General features: G+C 47.3%; 3 protein-coding genes across 5 annotated transcripts in view; 2 read left to right on the top strand and 1 right to left on the bottom strand.

The window, feature by feature from the left end:
- KANK3 (KN motif and ankyrin repeat domains 3) overlaps window positions 1-2,055 on the top strand; it is a 33,552-nt gene extending 31,497 nt beyond the window's left edge. For all 3 annotated transcript variants that reach the window (XM_081177641.1, XM_081177639.1, XM_081177640.1), the window contains exon 11: window positions 469-2,055. In XM_081177641.1, coding sequence (XP_081033767.1) covers window positions 469-497 — 29 coding nt within the window. In that variant the 3' untranslated portion in view covers window positions 498-2,055. The remainder of the gene's footprint in view (window positions 1-468) is intronic.
- A 3,576-nt stretch (window positions 2,056-5,631) lies between these two features.
- RPS28 (ribosomal protein S28) lies at window positions 5,632-10,108 on the bottom strand. The gene is made up of 3 exons (XM_081178163.1): window positions 9,952-10,108; window positions 7,635-7,768; window positions 5,632-5,736 (listed from the first exon to the last, which is right to left on the bottom strand). Exons 1-2 carry the CDS (start codon window positions 10,036-10,038, stop codon window positions 7,646-7,648), a joined length of 210 nt encoding a protein of 69 aa, XP_081034289.1. The 5' UTR covers window positions 10,039-10,108; the 3' UTR covers window positions 5,632-5,736; window positions 7,635-7,645.
- A 631-nt stretch (window positions 10,109-10,739) lies between these two features.
- NDUFA7 (NADH:ubiquinone oxidoreductase subunit A7) lies at window positions 10,740-20,796 on the top strand. The gene is made up of 4 exons (XM_081178144.1): window positions 10,740-10,884; window positions 17,235-17,284; window positions 18,616-18,765; window positions 20,564-20,796. Exons 1-4 carry the CDS (start codon window positions 10,834-10,836, stop codon window positions 20,658-20,660), a joined length of 348 nt encoding a protein of 115 aa, XP_081034270.1. The 5' UTR covers window positions 10,740-10,833; the 3' UTR covers window positions 20,661-20,796.
- Window positions 20,797-25,287: the final 4,491 nt, after the last annotated feature.

Genomic DNA, 25,287 nt, shown 5'->3' with positions numbered 1-25,287 from the left:
GTAAATTGGTAAGTAATAATTATTGTTTCAAGGGACACAGGTGGCGCTGTGGGTTAAACCACAGAGCCTAGGGCTTGCCGATCAGAAGGTCGACGGTTCGAATCCCCGCCACGGGGTGAGCTCCCATTGCTCGGTCCCTGCTCCTGCCAACCTAGCAGTTTGAAAGCATGTCAAAGTGCAAGTAGATAAATAGGTACCGCTCCAGCGGGAAGGGAAACGGCATTTCCGTGCGCTGTTCTGGTTTGCCAGAAGCGGCTTAGTCCTGCTGGCCACAGGACCCGGAAGCTGAACGCCGGCTCCCTCATCCAGTAAAGCGAGATGAGCGCCGCAACCCCAGAGTTGGCCACGACTGGACCTAACGGTCAGGGGTCCTTTACCTTTAATCACTATTTCAGTAACTGCTGTGCGTCCCCCCCTTTTTGTTTTTTTCTGCATACAGATTGATTTGATTTGATTATATTTCTACAGGACAGGGACAGGAACATTCCCAGCAGTGACATGTTACCTTTGGCGTAATTCACTGACCCAAAAAAAACAAAGAAACACTGCCCTTCCCATCACTTTTTTTTTAAACAGTCTTGCTTTGGGGCTGTCCAGCCTTGGTTTTCCACATGGAAGGGGCCGCAGGAGTTAAGAATCCACAGCTGTACAACGCTATGACTGCCAGGAGGAATCTGCCAGTCCTTCCCTGGGTGGGGCCCTAGTCCTCCCGAACTTAAAAATGGAAAGCGTAATGCTGGTGGTCAACAAAAGAGGTTTAAACAGGCTCTCAAGGCAGTCTTAAAAAATGTAGTATAAACACCAGCAACTGGGAAACACTGGCCTGCGAGCGTTCCAGTTGGAGAACAGCCTTTGCCAAAGGTGTCGTGGGCTTTGAAGATGCTTGAACTCAGGACGAAAGGGAGAAATGTGCTAAGAGGAAGGCACGCTTAGCAAATCCACACCGTGATCAACTCCTGCCTGGAAACCTATGTCCCCACTGTGGAATGACGTGTGGATCCAGAATTGGTCTCCACAGTCACTTACGGACTCATTGTTAAAACTGTGTTTATGGAAGACAATCTTACTCAGCTACGAGGGATCGCCAAAGGTCAACCTGTTTCAGCATTACTTTGGACTGTGGGGGGTGGGGGTGGGGGAGTTCGGTCCATACTTCTTGTTGTTGCCCGTTTTCTGTGAGGAAGGGGGTTTATATGCCGCTTCCTGCAAAATAATCAATATATACGGGACCTGGCATTGCCCGGGAATGTGAAAAACCCCCAGAATATTGTGTTTTTTAGTGTCATTTGTGAGTTTGAACCTGTTACGCCAAAGCCACGTTTTTGTCCACCACCTTGGTTTAAAATGGTGTCTGGTGTCCGAACGCCGACAAAGGCTGCTGTCCGCAGCTCATGAGGCAGCCAAAGCTATGCAAAAATAAAGGAGAAACAGTTGAAGTGGCGCTGAAGTCAGATTTCGGTCCGCCACCTAGAATCAAAATGGCACCCGGCATTCAAACATTCGATGGCTGCTGCTCAAACCTCAGGATCTGTCATGCCAAGGCTGGTGACAGTTTCTCAAGAGGCAGGGAACTCTAAAGAGGACAGACAACCTACTTTCCAAAATATATAGATGACTCAACTTCAGTTCCCCAACCTGGTGTCCTCTTGCTGTTGTTCGGACTCCATCAGCCCGGCCATGATTATGGATGATGGGAGTTGTAGAGCGAAATATTGGAAGAGCGCCCAGTTTTCGAAGGCCAAGGTAGCTTAAGAACCCTTCTTGCCATCGTGCCTGTTTCTCAAAAGCAACGGATTTTTAGAGCGGTCGAAACATCCTATGCCCGAAGGCACTTTTCTTACCCAGCATACCTACCTGCTTTTAGCAACAGACTGTTTCCTCTGTGAAGGACGGAATCAGAAGTGGCGGCTCTAATCTTTTTATGCTCCCGACTGCTGGTTTTTCTTTTTAAAGAGCCACTCCAAAGATCCAGCGCATCGTTTCATATGCAAAGCTCCTTTTTAAAATAATGTCTTCCAATGTTATTCACCAGAATAAAGAGACACTAACCCACAACACTTGTCCTTTGCAATTCCAGCAGGCAGGGTTTAAAAAAAAAAAAGGAGGGGAAAGTTGTAGAATTTTGACGGCATGGTGCAGGAATATTTAAGCCCTTTTACTGTTAATAAAGTCTTTATTAAAGCTTTTCACCCTGGGAATTGCACCAAATAGCCTTTCCATTGTTTCTCCATCAACACAACAAAGGGTCTGGAAACCAAGCCTTATGAGGAACGGTTGAGGGAACTGGGTGTGTTTTGGTTGGAGAGTCATGTGTAATGTATGATCTAGTTGAGATTCCTTCATTTCAGGGGGTTGAGTGGATGACCCTCAGGAGCCCCTTCCAACTCTCTGAGATGCCAGGGATGGACCCTGAAGCCTTCTGCATGCAAAACAGATGCTCTTACCTCTGAGCTACAGCCGTTCAACCCAGAAACACCATTGCCCACCTTACATGCCGCAATGCCGGTTTCAAATATGCAGCCTGACCTTATACAGTGGTGCCTCGCAAGACGAAAAGAATCCGTTCTGTGATTCTCTTCGTCTAGCGGTTTTTTTCGTCTTGCGAAGCAAGCCCATTGAAGGATTAGCGGCTTAGCGCTATTAGAGGCTTTTAGAGGCTTATCTGCTGATCGGATCAGCTGATTAGCGGCTTAGCGCTATTAGTGGCTTTTAGCTGCTTTCAGCGGCTTATCTGCTGATCAGATCAGCTGATAAGCGGCTTAGCGGCTTATAAAAGGGGGGGAGGGGGGAAAAACCAGCAGGAACTCGCAAGACATTGTCGTCTTGCAAAGCAAGCCCATAGATTTGTTTTGCGAAGCACCTCCAAAACGGAAAACTCTTTCATCTAGCGAGTTTTCCGTCTTGCGAGGCATTCGTCTTGCGGGGCACCACTCTACAAAAAATGCACCAGCCTCTCTCCACAAAGTTCGTAGCTAAGCAGCTGAGATGCACCCCCTCCCCACCCCATTCCCCGTTGGGGAAGTAAAATGGATCAGTAACAAAACTTTACAGCATTTGAATAAAAGAGCAGCTTGGGAAAATCTTCCCAGGCCCCGATGCCTTGACATCAGTCTAAGCACACACACAAAAACTGTTGTACAGAGAATCTGTTTACACACCCCATCTATATAATGCAGATGACTTCTACCAAAGACTCCTGTGAACTGTAGGGCTGGGAATTATAGGAACTTCTTGTTGTTGTTTAGTTGTTTAGTCGTGTCCGCCTCTTCGTGACCCCCTGGACCAGAGCACGCCAGGCACTCCTGTCTTCCACTGCCTCCCCCAGTTTGGTCAAACTCATGCTGGTAGCTTCGAGAACACTGTCCCACCATCTCGTCCTCTGTCATCCCCTTCTCCTTGTGCCTTGATGTCTTTCCCAACATCAGGGTCTTTTCCAGGGAGTCTTCTCTTCTCATGAGGGGGCCAAAGTCTTGGAGCCTCAGCTTCAGGATCTGTCCTTCCAGTGAGCACTCAGGGCTGATTTCCTTCCGAATGGAGAGGTTTGATCTTGCAGTCCATGGGACTCTCAGGAGTCTCCTCCAGCACCAGAATTCAAAAGCATCCATTCTTCAGCGATCAGCCTTCTTTATGGTCCAGCTCTCACTTCCATACATCACTACTGGGAAAACCAGAGCTTTTACTATACGGACCTTTGTTGGCAACGTGACGTCTCTGCTTTTTAAGATGCTGTATAGGAACTGCAGTTCCCAATATTATTGCTATTGGGTGGGTGGGGGGGAGACATGGGCTTCAGATGTGTGGTGTCTGCACAGAGTCAGGCCTATCCAATCTATATCCATGTCACCTGCATGAGGCAGAGAAACTTGTTGATCCCGAGGACTGCATTTCCTCATGGGCAACCTTCCAGAGGCCACAAGTCCCTTGGTGGGCAGAGGTTTCCAATGGCACATTCTAGACAGGCAAAAGCGGTTAGGAATGGAGCATGGCCTTGAAAAGATAGAGGGGCCTGGAGAGCTGCAACCATGCCTCCGTGTGTAGACACCATTTGGGAATAGCTGGGCAGGGGTTCAGGCACAGGTCTGCCCCAGTTCTGAAACTGGGACCTTTGACCATCAGGCGCCAAGGAAGAGGATTCAAGCTGTTGCAGTAACCAGCAAAGATACATGAATAAATCAGAGGATACAGGCACACCCACACTATAATCAGTGTCCCATTAATACGATACGATAATCTTAGTCATTGTCCCATACAGAACAACGAAATTGAAAAAAATCTACATAAGACATTCAGAAACCAACAAGCCTGCTAATCCCAACCTGGTTAACCCCCTAAAAACTCTGATACCCCATTTTTAAATACAATATACTCCCATAGAGACTCCTTACACTGCGTTTAAAACCCAAATCGCATATGGATAGGAACTCTTTCTCAGGCGGCTAGTCCTAGTCTTTGTAACCCTGTACCTTCTTCCAGAAGGCAGAAGCTGAGAGAGATCATTTCCAGGGTGTGCACAATCCTGAGCTATCGCTGCAGCTTTCTTATGGCACCTGGAAGCATAGATTTGATCCATCCCACAAGAAACTTCGGGAACTGTGGTGTTGGAAGGGTGCTGGGAATTGTAGCTCTGCAAAGAGGAGGCGCTAGTTCTCAGAGTTCTTTGTGTGAAGCCGCATGCTTTAAATGTATGGCGTGGAGGTGACCTAAGAGTGGGGACGGTGTGTGCAAAGAAAACGGGGAGGGCTGAAGAAAGCTTGCAGGCTCCTACGCCACCTTGAGATAATGGAGTGTGCCTCCGGGGGTGAAACCACTGTATGAGCAGCACCGATGTGACCCCCCCCCCCGGGCACAAGCCCGGGCAGCGTGTCTGGAGGTCCTGAGACAACAAGACCCCCCTCGTGGCCTTGCTGATACAGTCCAGAGGAAAGCAGAGCAAGACGTTTGGCGCTGGCTTCGATGCAGGAGTTGCCAGAAGGGGCCACCCAACCACCTGTGGGACTCGCTCGTCTCCAGTATAGGGTACACTGCCTTTTCTTCTCCTGAAAAAATATCCCACAAGGCAGCCAATTTAGGATCAGCGTTTTCCTTCTCCTAGATGGGCCACCTTCCCAGTGGACAAGCCCCACCTGCCCCTCAGATATAACTGCAGTAATGAATAAGGATAAGGGATGCGGGTGGTGCTGTGGGTTAAACCACAGAGCCTAGGACTTGCCGATCAGGTCGGCGACTCGAATCCCCGTGACGGGGTGAGCTCCCGTTGCTCGGTCCCTGCTCCTGCCAACCTAGCAGTTCAAAAGCACGTCAAAGTGCAAGCAGATAAATAGGCCCGCTCCAGCGGGAAGGTAAACAGCATTTTTGTGCGCTGCTCTGGTTCGCCAGAAGCAGCTTAGTCCTGCTGGCCACATGACCCGGACGCTGTACGGCGGCTCCCTCGGCCAATAAAGCGAGATGAGCACCACAACCCCAGAGTCGGTCACGACCGAACCTAACGGTCAGGGGTCCCTTTACCTAATGAATAGGGATTGGGCTTAAATGGGGCAGGCAGGGAGCTGCGTATGTACCCATAACACCATACAACTATTTCGACCATTACGAAATATTTTGCTATGGTAATTTAAAAACACTGCACACAAGTTTAAGTGGTGGAGGGCAAAGGAAGTTTATTGGAAGGACTGAGGGTAGCTCATCACTCTTCAACCAGGCTTGTACAAACACATCGCATGGGAGTTTTGACCCAACCTAGAAAACAAAACAAACCGGGATTTAGTTGCATGCCTCAACCCTATCGACAGGCAGCTGAATTTCAGAGCGCCAGAAAGTTTAGGGGAATGATCAGCACTGCACAACCTGGACCTGCAAGTGGGGCTGGACTCCCCCAACTGGTGGCTGGGGTGAACAGGAATTTGAGTTCCGAGCACATTTAAAGTCAAGTCAGTCATTGTTTTCCTTTTTCTGAAAGGTGGTTAGAAGTTCATTATTTGCATTTGTTTTTGTACTTTCTGTTTAAGCCCCCCCCCTTTTTATTGTTGTGTGCGTTGCAAAATAAAATAATTTATCGACAATAAAATATAAATAAAGTCAAACAAAACAATGTAATAAAAATAATGAATTACAAAAGCAACACAGTACATCCAATAGAATAGGAAGCTTCTATGCCCTTTTAAATGTGCTGGGGGGAGTGTTATTGGTTTGTTTTTGTTTTATTTTGTGTTCCTATTTTGTATTTTTATGTTGTGAACCACCCCGTGACCTTCCAGTGATATTATTATGTTGCTGAATTCCTTCAAAACCATTAGGAAAACCGATTTTCACCCTGTATTGTGGAGAGGTAGTCCTGTGTGTCTGTATTGGTTGCAGATAAGAGAAAAATCCACCAAACAGCACTGGGTCCTCCAAGCCTTTGACAAGACACAATTTACGAGTTATTATTTTTACTCCAAAGCAAAAGTTGCATATCCTGCAAGGTTTTCCATTTGGGGGGCAACTGAGGCTCTGAGCAAGTTTGAACGCAAAGGTTTTTCCTTACGCCCGGGGAATATTTTCTAGTGAACTGCAATAATTCAAAGCCAGTTGCTAGGTCGTTTAAACTCATCCTAAGTGAAGAGAATCAAACCCCAGTTTCAATCATTCAGCATGCCTATGGACCACCAACTATTGATCAGACAACTGCAGGCATGAGGATGCCCCAGAAGGATTCTTAAAAAGGCTTTAAGGCTAGGTGGATAGAAAGGGGAGACCTGCCAAAATCCTGGCCAGGAAAGCAGACTGAAACTAGAATGTTAGCACCTGTAATTGATGATGGGTTCAATGGACCAGAGATTTAAAAAGCATCCTTTTCCTGCAAGTTCCAAAGATCTGAGGCCCACTCCACGTTAACTCGGAGCAAGGCTTTTAATTTGGTGGCCCAAATTAAAAGCATTCCTGTTGAGATATGGCAGGTGTCTACTCTCTGGAGAACAGAGAGTAGACATTTTTGTTCCCAAGGGCTTTTTCCAGCTGGGTGAATAGGTCTCTCCAATAGTGGATTCTATCCAATGTTACTCCTACTCAGAGACTCCTTAATTTCAGTGGCTCTAATCCCAGCGCAACTCAGATGGATGCAACCACCGGGTTGTAGTCAAAGAGGCATCAACACAAACACTGAGGTCCAGCTCTGAGGGCCTTCTGGCGGTTCCCTCCCCGTGAGAAGCAAAGTTACAGGGAACCAGGCAGAGGGCCTTCTTGGTGGTGGTGCCCGCCCTGTGGAACGCCCTCACATCAGATGTCAAGGGAATAAACAACTACCTGACTTTTAGAAGACATCTGAAGGCAGCCCATTTTAGGGAATTTTTTAATGTTTGAAGTTTTATTCTGTTTTTAATCTTCTGTTGAAAGCCACTCAGAGTGGCTGGGGAAACCCAGCCAAATGAGTGGGGTAGAAATAATAAATTATTATTAGATTATATATTTATCCTTGCACAACAGAACATTCTCCTCCTGTCCTCCTTGTGGATTTTATATGTATCTGCTGCTTTCACTCCCACCAGTATTGCCTTCAGCTGCTTTTATTGTATTTCGTGCACTGAAAGATGTCAGGGTTGAGCAAGGCTGAACTGCGCTCTGCTCGAGAGGGGATGAGTAATTAGAAGAAGACTCACTTGGCTACAGCTCAGCGCAACCGCCGGGCCTCGCGTTCAGACTCCAACAGCGTGAGGACATCCCCTTCCCGGACTGGGCCTTTCACGTTGCGGATAATCGAACGGCTGGTGTCATCCATGAATTCCACACGGACCTACGAAGGAGACAGTGAGGCATTAGCAGGATGAAATGGAACCAAGGCAGAGGAGCTGGGCTGCAACAACAGGCAACCAAAAACTGAACCTGTTTTGAAAGCAAGGCTTCAAATATTTACGGCAGGGTTCCCGAGCACGCAGAGAATACATTTTCCTTTCTATTGCAGGACTACATCGTCCTCTTTAGAGAGCTACCCAGCCCTGCCTGCCGTGAATGTCACCTGCAAAAGATCCTAGTGTTGCTAAGTTCATTGCATTTTTATACTGCTTAATGGTCATTATTTATTTTAAATTATACACTGCACTTCATCCAAGGATCAAGGTTTTAGGACCTGTTTAGTATGTGCGGGCACTACACTAACCATTCTGCAAGTGAGGGCAACCTATTTTCGTAACGACGACTCACATTTGAAGGGGGGCGTTATGGTTTGCTTTTGTTCATTTTTAAATGAATTTTTTTATTTTTATGTTGTGAACTGTCCTGAGATCTACAGATGAATGGCAGTATACACACATTTAATAAATAATAATAATCACTCACAGGGAGGTTTACAAACCTACCCAGATGCTTCTAGGAAAATCAAGGTGGCATTAATGGGTTTAGGGAAGCTTTTAATGTTTGATGTCTTATCATGTTTTTAATACTCTATTGGGAGCCGTCCAGAGTTTCTGGGGAAACCCAGCCAGATGGGTGGGATAGAAATAATAATTTATTATTAGTTGTATTTTAAATAGGGCTGCAAACTTTTTTCTCGATTGCACTTTACAGGGGAGCGCTTTGAGGTTTGCACCCCCCCGCGCAACTGCATTTAAACTTTGCAAAAGGAGTAAGGCTCTTCCAAGGGTTTCGTTCCTGGAACCCTTTTACGAAATACTTCTACCCCAAGAGTTGTAGAGTGGTCAGGGATGCCCCCCCCCCCCGAGGATCATCTAGTCCAAGTCTCTGGTGGCGTCGCCGAGCCCCCTCCTTCGCCTTGAAGAGGCCCAGACTAAGGAACCGAGAGGAGGAGGAAGGGGATGTTAGCCTCTGAGGGCGTGCAGAGTGCAAATCCCCCCCAGGATCATCTAGTCCAACCCTCTGGTGGGGTCGCTGAGGCCCCTCCTTCACCTTGAAGAGGCCCAGACTCAGGAACTGAGACAGGAGGAGGAAGAAAGGGGTGGTTAGCCTCTGAGGGAGTGCAGAGTGCAAGTCCCCCCCCCGAGGATCATCTAGTCCAAGCCTCTGGTGGCGTTGCCGAGCCCCCTCCTTCACCTTGAAGAGGCCCAGACTCAGGAACTGAGACAAGAGGAGGAGGAAGGGGTGGTTAGCCTCTGAGGGCGTGCAGAGTGCAAATCCCCCCCCCCGAGGATCATCTAGTCCAACCGTCTTGTGGGGTCGCCGAGGCCCCTCCTTTCCCTTGAAGAGGCCCAGATTCAGGCACTGAGACGAGGAGGATGAAGGGGGTGGTTAGCCTCTGAGGGCGTGCAGAGTGCAAATCCCCCCCCCCCCGAGGATCATCTAGTCCAACCCCCTGAGTGAGTTCGAACCACCAAACTTTTCTGATGCCCTGACCCACGAAATTTGATGGCGAGGTAGTGTGTCTGGTGGCGTCGCCGAGGCCCCTCCTTCGCCTGGAAGAGGCCCAGATTCAGACACTGAGACGAGAGGAGGAGGAAGAGGGTGATTAGCCTCTGAGGGCGTGCAGAGTGCAAATCCCCCCCCAGGATCATCTAGTCCAACCCTCTGGTGGCGTTGCCGAGCCCCCTCCTTCACCTTGAAGAGGCCCAGACTCAGGAACTGAGACAAGAGGAGGAGGAAGGGGTGGTTAGCCTCTGAGAGCGTGCAGAGTGCAAATCCCCCCCAGGATCATCTAGTCCAACCCTCTTGTGGCGTCGCTGAGGCCCCTCCTTTGCCTTGAAGAAGCCCAGATTCAGGCACCGAGAGGAGGATGAAGGGGGTGGTTAGCCTCTGAGGGCGTGCAGAGTGCAAATCCCCCCCAGGATCATCTAGTCCAACCCTCTTGTGGCGTCGCTGAGGCCCCTCCTTTGCCTTGAAGAAGCCCAGACTCAGGCACCGAGATGAGAGGAGGAGGAAGGGGGTTGTTAGCCTCTGAGGGCGTGCAGAGTGCAACCCCTCCCCGAAGTGGAGGAGCAGGATGGGGGGAGGAGGCCTTGTCCACCCCCACCCCTCTCCCGGGCTTACCTGGGTGCACTGCCCCTGCGAGCCTGTCCGGCCCAGCACTTTGGTGACTCGGGCCAGCTTGATGGGCTGCACGCGGCTCGTGTCCATGGCGGAGGCGAAGGCGGCAGGCGGAAAGGGTCACGTGGCCCGGGCCGGGCCTTTATATAGCCTCGGAGGGGGAAGAGGCCACGCCTACCAGCTCCGGGAAGGGGTGTGTGACGTAAAGACTTCAACTCCCGTCAGCCTCCGCCGGCGCTGTCAGCGCTCGTGGATGGCGGGAGTTGTAGTCCAAAGGGGGGCTGCTTCCCAGCATGCACAGCGAGCTCCGTCAGGTCAACAGTCGCTTCCCGGCATGCCCCGCGCTGAGAGGTTTCTGTTGAATGTGAAATTTACTCGTTTCTCAATGTATCAATAAATAAATCACACGTTGTCTTTGGTTAGGCTTCACTTCTTAGCTTTATTAATAAATTATCTATTGGGTTTCATTTATTTCCACAAATACACACTCGGCCCCTCACGTCCTTCTTCCCAGCATGCTTTGCTACACCCTTCTCACGTCCTTCTTCCCAGCATGCTTTGCTACACCCTTCTCACACAAAAAAGGACAGTATCCTCTTTCCTATCACTTTATTTTTCTCTAGAGGGATTTGGATTCTTCCGTTTAGACTTAATGGAAAGAAAGAGGAAGGGAGAAAGGGAGAGAAAGCAGGCCTCTCCTCAAAGCGTTTCCCTCACCACTCCCAGGGTGCATTGCGCGACCTTCTTCCTGCCGCAAGGGACTCCCTTCCTCCCGGCGCGCCACGCGGCACTACACAGAACTACGGAAGCCCCGAAGAGACTTTCCGAGCCGCCGTTTTCCCGAGGTGCACCGCGGCTCCCGTGCCCTTGACAACACAGGCCAAAATGGCGTCGGCCACCCGCCTCATCCAGAAGCTCCGCAACTTTGCGGCCGGGGTAAGAACCGAGCCGGGCTGGGAACCGGCAGGCAGACTCTGACGCAGGCATAGGCAAACTCCGGCCCTCCAGATGTTTGGGACTACAATTCCCATCATCCCTTACCACTGGTCCTGCTAGCTTGGGATCATGGGAGTTGTAGTCCCAAAAACATCTGGAGGGCCAGGTTTGCCTATGCCTGCTCTAAAAAGCAGCCTTTCTCAACCTGTGGGTCCCCAGATGTTGTTGAACTACAACTCCCATCAAGGCCAGAGCTCAGGGGTGATGGGAGTTGTAGTCCAATATGTTCAGTTTCTGTTTCAGTTTCTGTTAATTGGTTCTCGTGGGAAACTTGCAGATTCTAGCTTCACCAATTAACTCAAGCTGGTGTCAATTTACTCTTGGCAGAAAGCCCAGGTCTGCTTGACCTAGAAACTACTCACTCTGATTGGTTAACGAGCAGCACTCAACTCTGTTATCAAGGGATTGCTAGCACAGTTTGGTGTGAGGTGTGTTAGGAGTTAGAAGTGCTGTGTATGGTTTTGAGAGAGAGAAAGAGAGGGTTTATTTTGCTTTTATTTGTATGCAGAAACTCTGCTGGTTTTATTTTTTCCTTTTAATAAATCCTGTAAATAGTTATTCTGAGTCTAGCTGACTAGTCATTACTGCCGCAACTAGCTTCTTCGCTGTGCAGGAAAACTCTGCTACGTTTGGGCTAAAGCCAATAGGGCTATGCCTGACACTCCAAAGTTCCATGAGGTTATGGGCATTGTGCTGCCAGCCTGAGTTGCGGTGGTGTCAGCATCAACGGCGTTGGTTCCAGTAGTTCCAGAAGTTGTTGTTCCTGTTGGTGCAGCAGATGGACACTGGCTGGTTCCTGACCGTGGTGAGCTGGTGACGCAGCGGACACAAGGACAACAGCTGCAGCGTGTGAGTGCTGGGTGCTGTGGTTCCTGTTTTCTCTCTCGGTGGTCGTGAGTAGCTGGTTCCGGGTTCCAGGGACATCGCTCTCAAGATGGCCTCACAACCAGTTCAGATGGCTTTTGAGCGTCTGAATGACTCCAATTACTTGCTGTGGTCGGAACGCATGCAGGCAGTGCTGCAGAGGGATCGTCTCTGGCAAGTGGTGAGTAAGTTTCCTACGAAGCCTGATGATGAAGACCTCGATAAAGACCAAAGAGCAAGGGCCACAATTGTCTTGGGGCTGGAAGATTCCCAGTTGCCGTATGTTAGGGGAATCAAGACAGCTAGAGGTGTGTGGCAAGCACTTAAAGAACTCCATGTGCGTGAGACAGCGGTTTCCAAGCTGTTCATTCGCAAGGCATTGTACAAGGCAATGTTACAGCCTGGGGTTACAATGCAGGAACACCTACACAGTTTACAGTTAAAGTTTGTTGCGCTACAGGAAAGAGACTGTGCACTAGACCAGCAGGAGAAGGTGGCTATTATTTTGAGTTCTCTCCCGGAAAGCTGGGACAATTTAGTTTTGTCTCTAGAAGGCATACAGGAGCGTGATTTATCAGTCAGTTACGTTACTGGGCGTTTGATTGAAGAATGGCAGAAGAGGCAAGAAAGGTCGTTGGCTGCAGAGACTTCTACTGGCGGGCGGTTTGGAAGGAGTTCTCATGCCATGCCAGAGGTGAAGCAAAAGCAGCGTCCTGGTGAGGAGTCAGCGTTTGCTGTTAGGCGTTGTTTCCGATGTGGGTCTTCAGCGCATCTAAAACGACAATGTCCGGAGTTGGTCAAGTCTCAGTTGCCGGTGCAGGAGCAGAGACGAGATCAGCAGCAGCAGCAGCGTAAAAAGAAATTCTTCAAACAAAAACAGTCGGCTCAGCTGGTGACCGGCGAGGTCAAGAGTGCTGATGAGAAACAAGCGGTCTGGGTGGTCGATTCGGGAGCATCTCGCCACATCGTGAATTCAGATGAATTGTTTGTTTCCAAGAACTCAGCACAGCGCAGCCAGGTGGCTCTAGCAGACGGAAGTACTTCCGAAGTGATTTCGGGGGGTGCGGTTTATGTTCCTTGTCTTCGTGAATGCCTGCAAAATGTACTTTGTGTGCCGTCATTAAGGAGCAATCTGATGTCTGTAGATTGTTTGCTAAAAGCTGGGTTTAAAGTGTATTTTGAAGGAGACAGTTGCATTATTAAGAAGGCTGGTGAGATTTTAGGCACTGCTAAGTCAGAGGGAGGCTTGTTTTGGCTTAAAGCAGGATCTCAAGTTGCAGCAGTAGTCAGTAAATCTCAGCCTGCAGTGAATAACAAAGCTATACATGACAACTGTGTGCACTTATTGCATAGGAAAATGGGGCATGCTTGCTGGAAAAGTGTACTAAAAATGTCTGAATTGGCTGATGGGGGTAATTTAAAGAGTTGTAACAAGTACCTTGATTGTAATGTCTGTAAAAAGGTTAAAACCCACAGAGTCTCTTACCCCAGAAGTGACAGAGTTAGTGAGTCACCGCTACAGCTGGTTCACATGGACGTAATTGGTCCATTTGCTGTAAGCAGGGGTGGATCGCGTTTTTCACTAACAATTGTGGATGACGCCACGCGTTATTCTTGGGTTTTTCCCATGAAGAATAAGGGTGACGTGTTCACTAAGTTTAAAGGCTGGGTGGCATCTGTGGAAAGATTTCTGTCCATTAAACTCAAAAGGATTCAGACGGACAGAGGTGGCGAATTTATGTCAAATGCCTTTAAAGATTGGTTACAAAAGCGTGGCATTGGGCATAGAAAAACGAACGTTTTTTCCCCAGAGGAGAATGGCGTTGCGGAGCGGAAAAACAGATCTTTACAAGATATGATGTTTGCCATGCTTGATGATGCTGATTTGCCCATGTCTTATTGGGGGGAGAGCATGCTCACCGCGTGTTATCTCCAAAACAGGCTCTTTCATCAAACAATAGGTACAACCCCGTACTTTAAATTGTTTCAGAAAAAACCTAAAATTGACCATTTGCATGTGTTTGGATCAAAAGCCTGGGTATTAATTCCGAAACAAATGAGAAAGAAGGGAGATCCTAAGACCAAACAGCTAGTGTTTGTGGGTTACCAGGAGCTGGGAAAAGGTTTCCGCTTTGCTGAAGGGACGAATGGCATTGTGATCTCCAGGAATGCCAGTTTTTGTGAACATAGTGGCTGGGAGAGACTACATGCCAATACTGAGGTTTGGTTTGAACCTTCCCAGGAGCTTCATGACTCTGAAGGTAGACATAGAGAATCAGAGTCTGAGGGGGAGGAAAGTTCAGATAAGAGCTCTCAGGAAAGTGAAGTTAGCCAGAGACCAGTTGCTAAGCAACAAAAGAGAGGTCATAGTTCTGAGGAGGAAAGTGGGTCAGAAGAAAAATTTTCTCCCAGAAGATCTAAAAGACAAAACAAAGGAGTGCCTCCGGTGCGTTTTTCTCCTGATACTGCAAATGTGTTTAGTGTAATTGCAGAACCCAAGAGTTTTCAGGAGGTGTTAAAGTTACCAAAAGAGGAGGCAGAGCGCTGGAAACAGGCAATGGAGGAAGAGATGTCCTCTCTGAATGAGCACAAGGTTTTTACACCAGTAGCAGCGCCTGAGGGGGCAAAGATTGTAGGCTGCAGGTGGGTGTACAAAAGACTTAGGCCCGGTTAGGACATATCTAGGGTTGGAAGTGTGCTGGGCCCAAGATGGCAGCTGCCTAATTAGTCAGCAGAACAAAGTTAAACAACTACTGACTACATACAGGATGCAGGATTGCAAAGGGGCAGCGGTGCCTATGGATCCAGGTTTCATAAAAACACTTCACATAGATGAGAGTCCTGAATTTGAACATCCTGATGTATATCACTCTGTAATTGGAAGTTTATTGTATATAGCACAGTGGTCCAGACCTGATATTAGCTATGCAGTAGGCATATTAAGTAGATTGGTCTCAAAACCCACACTAAATGCCTGGAAAGGGGTAAAACAAGTTCTGAGGTATCTCAAACAGACAATTGGCTATATGTTACAATTAAATTCTTCAGAGGATGAAATGTTGAGTTGCTACTGTGATAGTGACTGGGGAAATTTGCCAGATAGAAAATCTGTCACAGGACTAGTCATAATGGTCGGTGGAGCTTTAATCAGCTGGCGGTCACGCAAGCAAGACGTTGTAAGTGTGTCATCAACGGAATCGGAGTACGCCGCATTGAGTGAATTGTGCAACGAGGTGATTTATTTCAAGCATTTGTTAACAGATTTAAATGTAAATTGTGGAGAACCAGTACAAGTTTACATTGATAATCAAGCTTGTATAACCTTAAGTAAAACAGAGGGTTTCAAATCGCGTTCAAAACATATCTCTGTAAAATACCAAAATGTACGTTGCTGTGTACAAGACAATGTAATCACCTGTACTTATGTATCAAGTGAAGAAAATGTAGCAGATGTGTTAACTAAACCATTGGCAAAGGTAAAGAACAAGCGAATGTGCAAGGGTTTAGGTTTGCTGGAAAAATGATCTCCTACATAGGTGTATTTGGAGTTAATTGTTCAGCAGAATCTGTGAGGGGGTGTTCAGTTTCTGTTTCAGTTTCTGTTAATTGGTTCTCGTGGGAAACTTGCAGATTCTAGCTTCACCAATTAACTCAAGCTGGTGTCAATTTACTCTTGGCAGAAAGCCCAGGTCTGCTTGACCTAGAAACTACTCACTCTGATTGGTTAACGAGCAGCACTCAACTCTGTTATCAAGGGATTGCTAGCACAGTTTGGTGTGAGGTGTGTTAGGAGTTAGAAGTGCTGTGTATGGTTTTGAGAGAGAGAAAGAGAGGGTTTATTTTGCTTTTATTTGTATGCAGAAACTCTGCTGGTTTTATTTTTCCTTTTAATAAATCCTGTAAATAGTTATTCTGAGTCTAGCTGACTAGTCATTACTGCCGCAACTAGCTTCTTCGCTGTGCAGGAAAACTCTGCTACGTTTGGGCTAAAGCCAATAGGGCTATGCCTGACACTCCAAAGTTCCATGACAATAACATCTGGGGACCCACAAGTTGACAACTGCTGCTCTAAAGCAGTGGTCCTCAACCTTGGGCCTCCAGATGTTTTTTTGGCCTACAACTCCCATGCTCCCTAGCTAGCAGGACCAGTGGCCAGGAATGATGGGAACTGTAGTCTCAAAACATCTGGCGGCCGAAGGTTGACGAAGCCTGCTCTAAAGGATCCCTGTGGCAACGGTAGTGGGAAATTATGCCTGGTGGATTTAAGCCCGCCCCACCCCCGCACGGTTTCCCATCCGATAGCCTAGCCCTGTCCCCTTTCTGTGCAAGGGATCATGGGGGTTGTAGTCCTGCTCCTGGATTAAAATGGGGGGAACCCCCAAATTTTTTTAAAAAAGGCAGTTAAATGGCAACCCAATGAATTCATCAAACTTAGTTCCATTTAAAGCATATGGCTTCTTCTGCAAAACAATAGGATCCCCCACAAAACTAGAATTCCCAACACCCTCAAAACTACAGTTCCCAGGAGTGGGAAGGGGGGGAATCATGTGCTTTAAATGGGACTAAGTTTACTTGTTTTAACTGCAATTCGAAGCCACATACTCTAAATATGCTTTAGATGCATGTTGTGGCTGTGACTTTTCATTCATCGCCTTGCTTGCACTGAAACCTAAAGCAGGCCCATTGAAATACATTTATTTATTCATTCATTCATTCTTTTCAAGTTTATACATTTCACTAATTTTACAATCATTTTGACATTTCAAAACTTGACTTCCTTCCCCCTCTTTCTGACGTTCCTTAAATTTGTTTTTAATATCTCCTGCATATCCAAATTAACTTAATTTGCTCATTTATTTATCTTCTTTAAATATATACTCTTATAAAACTGCAGGTTATTACAATAATCCTGACAGTGTTTTTATCTACTGTATTTATAATTCATCTGTAAATATTCAATAAACCATTTCCATTCTTTTATTTAAAAAACTGGTTATCTTGATTTCTTATACTTGCGGTAAGTTTCGCCATTTCTGCATATTCCGTTAATTTTTGTATCCATTCTTCCTTCGCTGGGATTTATGCATCTTTCCATTTTTGGGGCAAGTAATATGATTTCTGCTCATTGAAATGCTATTACAGTGGTACCTCGGTTTTTGATCATCTCAGAAACCAAACGTTTTGGTTTTCGAACGCCAAATACCCAGAAGTAATTGCTTCCATTTTGGAACACTTTTCGGAAGTCAAACGGTCTTCCGGAACGGATTATGTTCGAAATCTGAGGTACCACTGTATTAACTTGGTTTCAGATTGCCAGTTCTTGTTGCAGTTTAGCTTTTGAGAAAACACAGGATTCCTGCCCTCCAGGTGGCACTCTTGACTTGAGCCTTGCCCCTCTTTTATCTTTCTCTCTTTTTTGTTAACAGCGAGATCTCCAAGCGAAACTTCAGCTTCGTTACACAGAGATTGCCAAGAGGTAAGGGGGTGGGGTGTCAAGTGTAGGACGGCTTCCTTGGCTGCCTTTCCCTTGGAAGGGAACCAAAGCCCTGGGTTCAGATCTCAGGCTCAGGCCTCTCCCCCCCAATGAAACAAGTTTTCAACCGCACACATGATGGACTTTCAGGAGAAAGTCGGAGCTGGGACAGCTCAGTCAGCAGAGCGTGAGACTTTCCATCTCAAAGTCATGGGTTCGAGCCCGACGGCGGGCAAAAAGATTCTTCCATTGCAGAGGACTGGACAGCGAGATGACCTTTTTTGGTCCCTTCCAACTCTACAATTCTATGAAATGCTAAAACGTTTCTGTTTGCCCAGACGTTTGAAAGACACTGTTCCCAATAACCCTGAGATAATGTTTTTTTTTTAAAAAAAACCCTAACATGTTTTATTAGAGGGACGCGGGTGGCACTGTGGGTTAAACCACAGAGCCTAGGACTTGCTGATCAGAAGGTTGGCGGTTCGAATCCCCACGACGGGGTGAGCTCCCGTTGCTCGGTCCCTGCTCCTGCCAACCTAACAGTTCAAAAGCACAAAACGTGCAAGTAGATAAATAGGTACCGCTCCGGCGGGAAGGTAAATGGCGTTTCCGTGCGCTGCTCTGGTTCGCCAGAAGCGGCTTAGTCATGCTGGCCACATGACCCGAAAGCTGTATGCCGGCTCCCTTGGCCAATAAAGCAAGATGAGCGCTGCAACCCCAGAGTCGGCCACGACTGGACCTAATGGTCAGGGGTCCCTTTACCTTTACCTTTAACATGTTTTATTACTGCTGTCTGGGGCTCCTTCATTTGGAAGGGTGGGATATAAATCAAATAATGGAGAAGAAATTTAGAATACTGAGTAAATTTATTGATAAAAAATATTTAGTACGTTATGTCCCACCTTTCCTGCAAGGAGCTCACGGTCATGTACGTAGTTTTCCTCCTTATTCTATCCTCACAGCAACCCTGTGAAGTAGGCCAGGCAGAGAGTGAGTGAACAACCCAATGAGCTTCCAGGCTGGGTGGGAGGATTCGCACCCTCCACCTGTGAGTTCCATTATTACTGTGAATAAAGGCTCTATTGTCTTAAAACAAGCCAGACATTTGCATATGCCGATGGCGCTTGAGTGGTCATGTGCCTCAATATCTGTGTAAGAAATAAAATCATGCCATATTATGGGGGGGAAATGTCATTTGAGCTCAGCCCTTTAGATACTTTCAATTTATGGGAGATCAATCCTGTTGTTTGCTAATGACTGGTCAGATAACTGAACCAAACATCTTAGATTTCCCCCTTCCATTGTTTGACCTTCTTAAACGTCTTGTTCTTTAGGACTCAGCCACCTCCACGCCTCCCTGTCGGCCCCAGCCATAAATTTGCAAACAATTACTACTGCACCCGTGACGGACGCCGGGAGACTTTCCCTCCCATTGTCCTTGTATCAGCTCAGAAAAGGTTGGCTCCAGGGCAGCAGGATGCCAGGTAGGTTTTGTGTTCCTTTTGGTCTACACCCACTTCAGCCTAGCAATCTTGGAAACTAAATGAGGCCAAGCCTGGCTGTTATTTGATTCAAGAGCCTACAGAAAACACTCACCTACTGGACTGGCGCAGCCAAGGTAAAACTGTAGACAGACAGCTGGCTCCTTTAGTTTCATTTTGAGCTGTCAATGGATTAAAACTCTCTGGTCAGCTTGGGATGTATCCAATTTTATGAAGTATTTTGGTGGAAAACTCTACAGACTTCAGCTCCTATCATGTGCCTGTCTGGCAAGACATGAATTGTTGGTTTTTGACCACATTTTAAATTTCCCACATTCAGTAACAGAGTAAGTAAAGGTAAAGGGACCCCTGACCATTCGGTCCAGTCGTGACTGACTCTGGGATTGCAGCGCTCATCTCGCTTTATTGGCCGAGGGAGCCGGCGTACAGCTTCCGGGTCATGTGGCCAGCATGACTAAGCCGCTTCTGGCGAACCAGAGCAGCGCACGGAAACGCCGTTTACCTTCCCGCCGGAGCGGTACCTATTTATCTACTTGCACTTTGATGTGCTTTCAAACTGCTAGGTGGGCAGGAGCAGGGACCGAGCAACGGGAGCTCACCCCGTTGCGGGGATTCGAACCGCCAACCTTCTGATTGGCAAATCCTAGGCTCTGTGGTTTAACCCACAGCGCCACCCACATCCCTAGTAACAGAGTAGAATCATTTAAATTAATGGGTGTTACTAATTTTGGGACTCTCCTTCCTTGGAGGTTTTTAAGCAGAGGTTTGGAATTGTTTACGTGCGATTCCTGCATCGCAGGGGGTTAGATTGGATGACCTTTGGGGGATCCTTCCAACCGTACAATTCTGCGATTATGGTTCTAATACAAAAACAAAACAAAAAACAACCAGTTAAAACTATACAATAAAATGTCAACTAAAATGCCTGCAGTAATAAAGAAAAGGTGTGTAGCAAGCACCAGACATTTAGGAGGGCCTGTCAACTGGAAGGAAGTTCCATAAAACTGTACCCACAATACTAAACATATAGCTCCTAGTGGATCTGAGCCACGGGGAACCATTCAGAGTGACTCCTCTGACAACCTGTGACCAGGGGTATAAGGAATTTGCTCCTTGAGGGATCTTGCATCCAAATTATTCAGGGCCTTGTAAATTAATACTAACACCCTGAACCTGTAAGTATGACAGAGGGAGAAATGTGTCTTTTTCCACTTCGTGTATAACTTTGTGAATCTCTAGTCATCCTCATCCCTTTGTTTTCCTGCTCTCTCCCAAACTGGAAAACTCCAGATGGAAAGAGCTCTAGCCTTTAATATTTTTCTTCAGATCGTCACACCATACAGTATCTGCCCTCTGAGTGGACTTGGCTTAAAAGCCTCAGTATTCCTTTAATCGAGCAGTGCTAATATTTGCTCTGCTTAAATTGCATTTTAACCTGTATTTTAAATTGTTCCCCCCCCTTATGTTTTTGATGTAATTTTACTGGTGTTTGCCGCCCTGTGCCTGGCTCTGACCAGGGAGGGCGGGGTATAAATAAAATTTATTGTTATTATTGGGTGGGGTATAAATAAAATTTATTGTTATTGTTGTTGTTGTTAATCTTTCCACCAAAGCTAGAAACCTTATTGAGTAAACTTAACATTCTGTATTCAAAACGAATATGAAATCAATTTAAAAATTTCAGTCTTATTTTTCAGTTGTTTTTCAGGGGTCCCCCTACATTCTTGTACCCTTTGAGGATTTGGAAATGTAACCATCTCCTGTTTCTCTTCCCCTCCAGCTCAGAATCTTCTATTGCACCAACGGAAAGAAAGCCTGTGAAACCTGGCCCTGCACCACGGAAATGGGAACTGTCGAGTGATGAGCCCTATTTGTGAGCTGCCAGGCAGATGGGGAGGAGAGCAGGCAATGGTGCAAAACTCCATGGAAATATTTTCATGTGTGGACATTATTTCTGACCATTCACATTGTTCTGATTGGTACCTGACTGATTAAACTCAATCCCTAACGTCATCTGAATCTCTTGCTATTGGTTTTGTTGTTGTTGTTTAGTCGTTTTCCAACTCTTCGTGACCCCCTGGAGCAGAGCACGCCAGGCACTCCTGTCTTCCACTGCCTCCCGCAGTTTGGTCAAACTCATGCTGGTCGCTTTGAGAACACTGTCCCACCATCTCGTCCTCTGTCGTCCCCTTCTCCTTGTGCCCTCCATCTTTCCCCACATCAGGGTCTTTTCCAGGGAGTCTTCTCTTCTCATGAGGTGGCCAAAGTACTGGAGCCTCAGCTTCAGGATCTGTCCTTCCAGTGAGCACTCAGGGCTGATTTCCTTCAGAATGGAGAGGTTTGATCTTCTTGCAGTCCATGGGACTCTCAAGAGTCTCCTCCAGCACCAGAATTCAAAAGCATCCATTCTTCGTCCATCAGCCTTCTTTATGGCCCTTCTCTCACTTCCATACATCACTACTGGGATAACCATAGCTTTAACTATACGGACCTTTGTTGGCAAGGTGATGTCTCTGCTTTTTAAGATGCTGTCTAGGTTTGCCATCGCCTTTCTCCCAAGAAGCAGGCGTCTTTTAATTTCGTGGCTGCTGTCACCATCTGCAGTGATCATGGAGCCCAAGAAAGTAAAATCTCTCACTGCCTCCATTTCTTCCCCTTCTGTTTGCCAGGAGGTGATGGGACCAGTGGCCATGATCTTAGTTTTTTTGATGTTGAGCTTCAGACCAACTATTGGTATATATATATATATATATATGCAGGTTTTGGTGTCTTCGGGTGTCTTCCCGTGTAAGAGTTGGGGTGTCTAGGCGACGTTTCGACGAGGTCTCACTCGTCATCTTCAGGCTGGTGCTTTCGGCTTCTTGTTACTAGAACAGAGCTCTGTTCTAGTAACAAGAAGCCGAAAGCACCAGCCTGAAGATGACGAGTGAGACCTCGTCGAAACGTCGCCTAGACACCCCAACTCTTACACGGGAAGACACCCGAAGACACCAAAACCTGCATTCCTGTACCCGTGAAAATCTACGAAAGCATATATATATATATATATATATATATATATATATATATATATATATATATATATATATATAAATTTAAAACATCATTGTAATGTTAAAATAACATTCCAGTAAGAAATATAAAATAACCAAAAAGAAAAAAAATGCACCAAGTCTAAAGTCAAAGTCTAGTTTAAGGGGTTCCTAACAGAAAATGTATTCTCAAGAGACTGCACAATGAATAGGATGTTCCAACAGAACTGACTTGATACAAAGAGAATACAAAACAAAGGTGAATACCACCAAATGAAGCTATGTTTCACTGGGACCTGCCACCCCTATGAAGGATTTGACATATAAACATAATCTGAATCTCTTGTTGTTATAATCATTCACAGGGATTCCCAAATGCTGCCCCTCCATCAAGTCTAAATAGAAGAATCCAAATACGTCTAGTGAAAAATAAAATGATAGGAAACAGGATACTTGTGAGAAGATGGGGAAGCAAAGCATGCTGGATGTGATGGAAATGAAATGAAACTAATAAAGGATAATTTATCCATAAAGCTAATAAGTGAAACCTAACAAAAGACAATCTGGGTTTAATTTGTTTAGTTATACATTGGAAAACAAGTAAATTTCAATTGTAGGAAACAGGATCCTAGTTTGTGAGAAGAAGGGGCAGCAAAGCATGCTGGGAGGAAGGATGTGAGGGAAACGAAATCAACCCTAATAAAGCATGATTTATCAATAAAGCTAATAAGTGAAACCTAACAAAAGACACCTTCAGATTTATTTATTCAGTTATACATTGGAAAACGGGTAAATTTCAATTATAGGACACAGGATCCTTGTTTGTGAGAAGAAGGGGCAGCAAAGCATGCTGGGAAGAAGGACGTGAGGGAAATGAAATGAAACCTAATACAGGCTAATTTATCAATAAAGCTAATAAGTGAAGCCTAACAGAAGACATATTGGGGCTTATTTATTTAGTTATACATTGGAAAAACGGTAAATGTCAATTACAGGAAACAGGATCCTTGTTTGTGAGAAGAAGGGGCAGCAAAGCATGCTGGGAAGAAGGACGTGAGGGAAATGAAACCTAATTTATCAAGAAAGCTAATGTGAAACCTAAGAGAATACCACTTGGGATTTATTTATTTGGTTATACACTGGAAAAAACGAATAAATTTCAAATTAATACAAAACCCCACAGCAGGGCATGCTGGGAATCGACCGTTGGCCTGAGGGAGCTGGCAGTGCATGCTGGGAACAAGACTGCAACTGCCGCCGCTCAGCAGCCTGGACGGCGCCCACGGCGGAGGCTGGCGGGAGTCGCAGGGCCTTGTGAGGGTGGCCCCTTCCCCTCCGAGGGCAGAGAAAGGCCCGGCCAAGTGACCCTCCTCGTCCGCCAGGGACAGCAGCGCCTGCAGCCCGTCCAGCTGCACTCTGCACACCCTCAGAGGCCGGAGAGGCTGGCAGGGGCAGGGCCCCAGGTGAGCCCGGGAGAGAGAGGGGCCCCTGGGGGGATTTGCACTCTGCACGCCCTCAGAGGCCAGAGAGGCTGGCAGGGGCAGGGCCCCAGGTGAGCCCGGGAGAGAGAGGGGCCCCTGGGGGGATTTGCACTCTGCACGCCCTCAGAGGCCAGAGAGGCTGGCTGGGACAGGGCCCCCAGGTGGGCCCGGGAGAGAGAGGGGCCCCTGGGGGGATTTGCACTCTGCACGCCCTCAGAGGCCAGAGAGGCTGGCAGGGGCAGGGCCCCAGGTGAGCCCGGGAGAGAGAGGGGCCCCTGGGGGGATTTGCACTCTGCACGCCCTCAGAGGCCAGAGAGGCTGGCTGGGACAGGGCCCCCAGGTGGGCCCGGGAGAGAGAGGGGCCCCTGGGGGGATTTGCACTCTGCACGCCCTCAGAGGCCGGAGAGGCTGGCTGGGACAGGGCCCCCAGGTGGGCCCGGGAGAGAGAGGGGCCCCTGGGGGGATCTGCACTCTGCACGCCCTCAGAGGCCGGAGAGGCTGGCAGGGGGAGGGCCCCCAGGTGGGCCCGGGAGAGAGAGGGGCCCCTGGGGGGATTTGCACTCTGCACGCCCTCAGAGGCCAGAGAGGCTGGCAGGGGCAGGGCCCCCAGGTGAGCCCGGGACAGAGAGGGGCCCCTGGGGGGATTTGCACTCTGCACGCCCTCAGAGGCCAGAGAGGCTGGCAGGGGCAGGGCCCCCAGGTGAGCCCGGGAGAGAGAGGGGCCCCCGGGGGGATTTGCACTCTGCACGCCCTCAGAGGCCAGAGAGGCTGGCAGGGGCAGGGCCGCAGGTGAGCCCGGGAGAGAGGGGGGCCTGGGGGGATTTGCACTCTGCACGCCCTCAGAGGCCTCGTAGTCTAAGCTCAGGGGGCTCTCTGAGCCAGCATATCTTGGGGGGGGGGGTGAGGGGTTTCTTCCCACGGGTCAACATCCTTCTTAAATAGTGGTGCCCAGAACTGGACACAGTATTCCAGGTGGGGACTGACCAAGGCAGAACAGAGCTCAGACTTGTAAGCCACTGGGATTAGTAGCAATAAAAGTAATAATAATCACAATAAGAAAGATAGTAATATTAGGCTTGGTTAACAAATGTTTTTAAGAACATTGTTCACACATATTTGTACTGATTAGCTCTGTGTGCATTGCAATCACTTATTCATTGTTGTGCGTAGTAATTTTAAGTGCATTCTTAATATTACAATTAATGTGCAATACTGTTAAAATGCATATTTTCTTTAAATATAAACACAGAAATACGGTAAATGTTGCTCCCAATTCATCGGATGATGACCTGTGCCACAAAGAGGGAACCAGGCAGAGGGCCTTCTTGGTGGTGGCGCCCTCCCAGCAGATGTCAAGGAAGTGAACAACTACCTGACTTTTAGAAGACATCTGAAGGTAGCCCTGTTCAGGGAAGTTTGTAATGTTTGATGTATTTATCGTGTTTTTCATATTCTATTGGGAGCCACCCTGAGTGGCTGGGGAAACCAAGCCAGATGGTGGGGTAGAAATAAATTGTTGTTGTTGTTGTTACACTAGATTTAATGAACACTCATATCAGAGTGCCCTGGAAATTGATGGCCAGAGTCTTTTATATACTAACCTTTTATGCTCTTCCCCATCCGTTTAATGCTCCGAAACCCCTCTTTTAGCTTCTTTTAGACTTTTATGTATACTTTGTGTTTTAATATTTTTTAGCTTTACGTTTTACAGATTGGAAATGACTGTACCCCACCCTACTGATGCTGGTCTACTACCGTAATAAAGATTTGATTGATTGAAATGAAAAATCCTATAGTAATGCTGTGATTGGACACCGAAATAATATAATACAGGGTGATTCATAATGAAATATACAGTTTCCAGATCCTGTAAGACCGGCGCTGACACGGAAAACAGCTGCGAACCGTGAGGTAGATGTACTCATAAACTGATGGAGGTGAGAGTGCGCGTGTCACGTGACTAGTCAGGCGAAATGGCTGCGTCTGCAGTG

The sequence above is a fragment of the Podarcis bocagei genome (assembly GCF_964188305.1).
Source record: "Podarcis bocagei genome assembly, chromosome: 18".
Lineage (NCBI taxonomy): Eukaryota > Metazoa > Chordata > Lepidosauria > Squamata > Lacertidae > Podarcis > Podarcis bocagei.
This window is presented reverse-complemented; position numbering and strand designations above follow the sequence as displayed.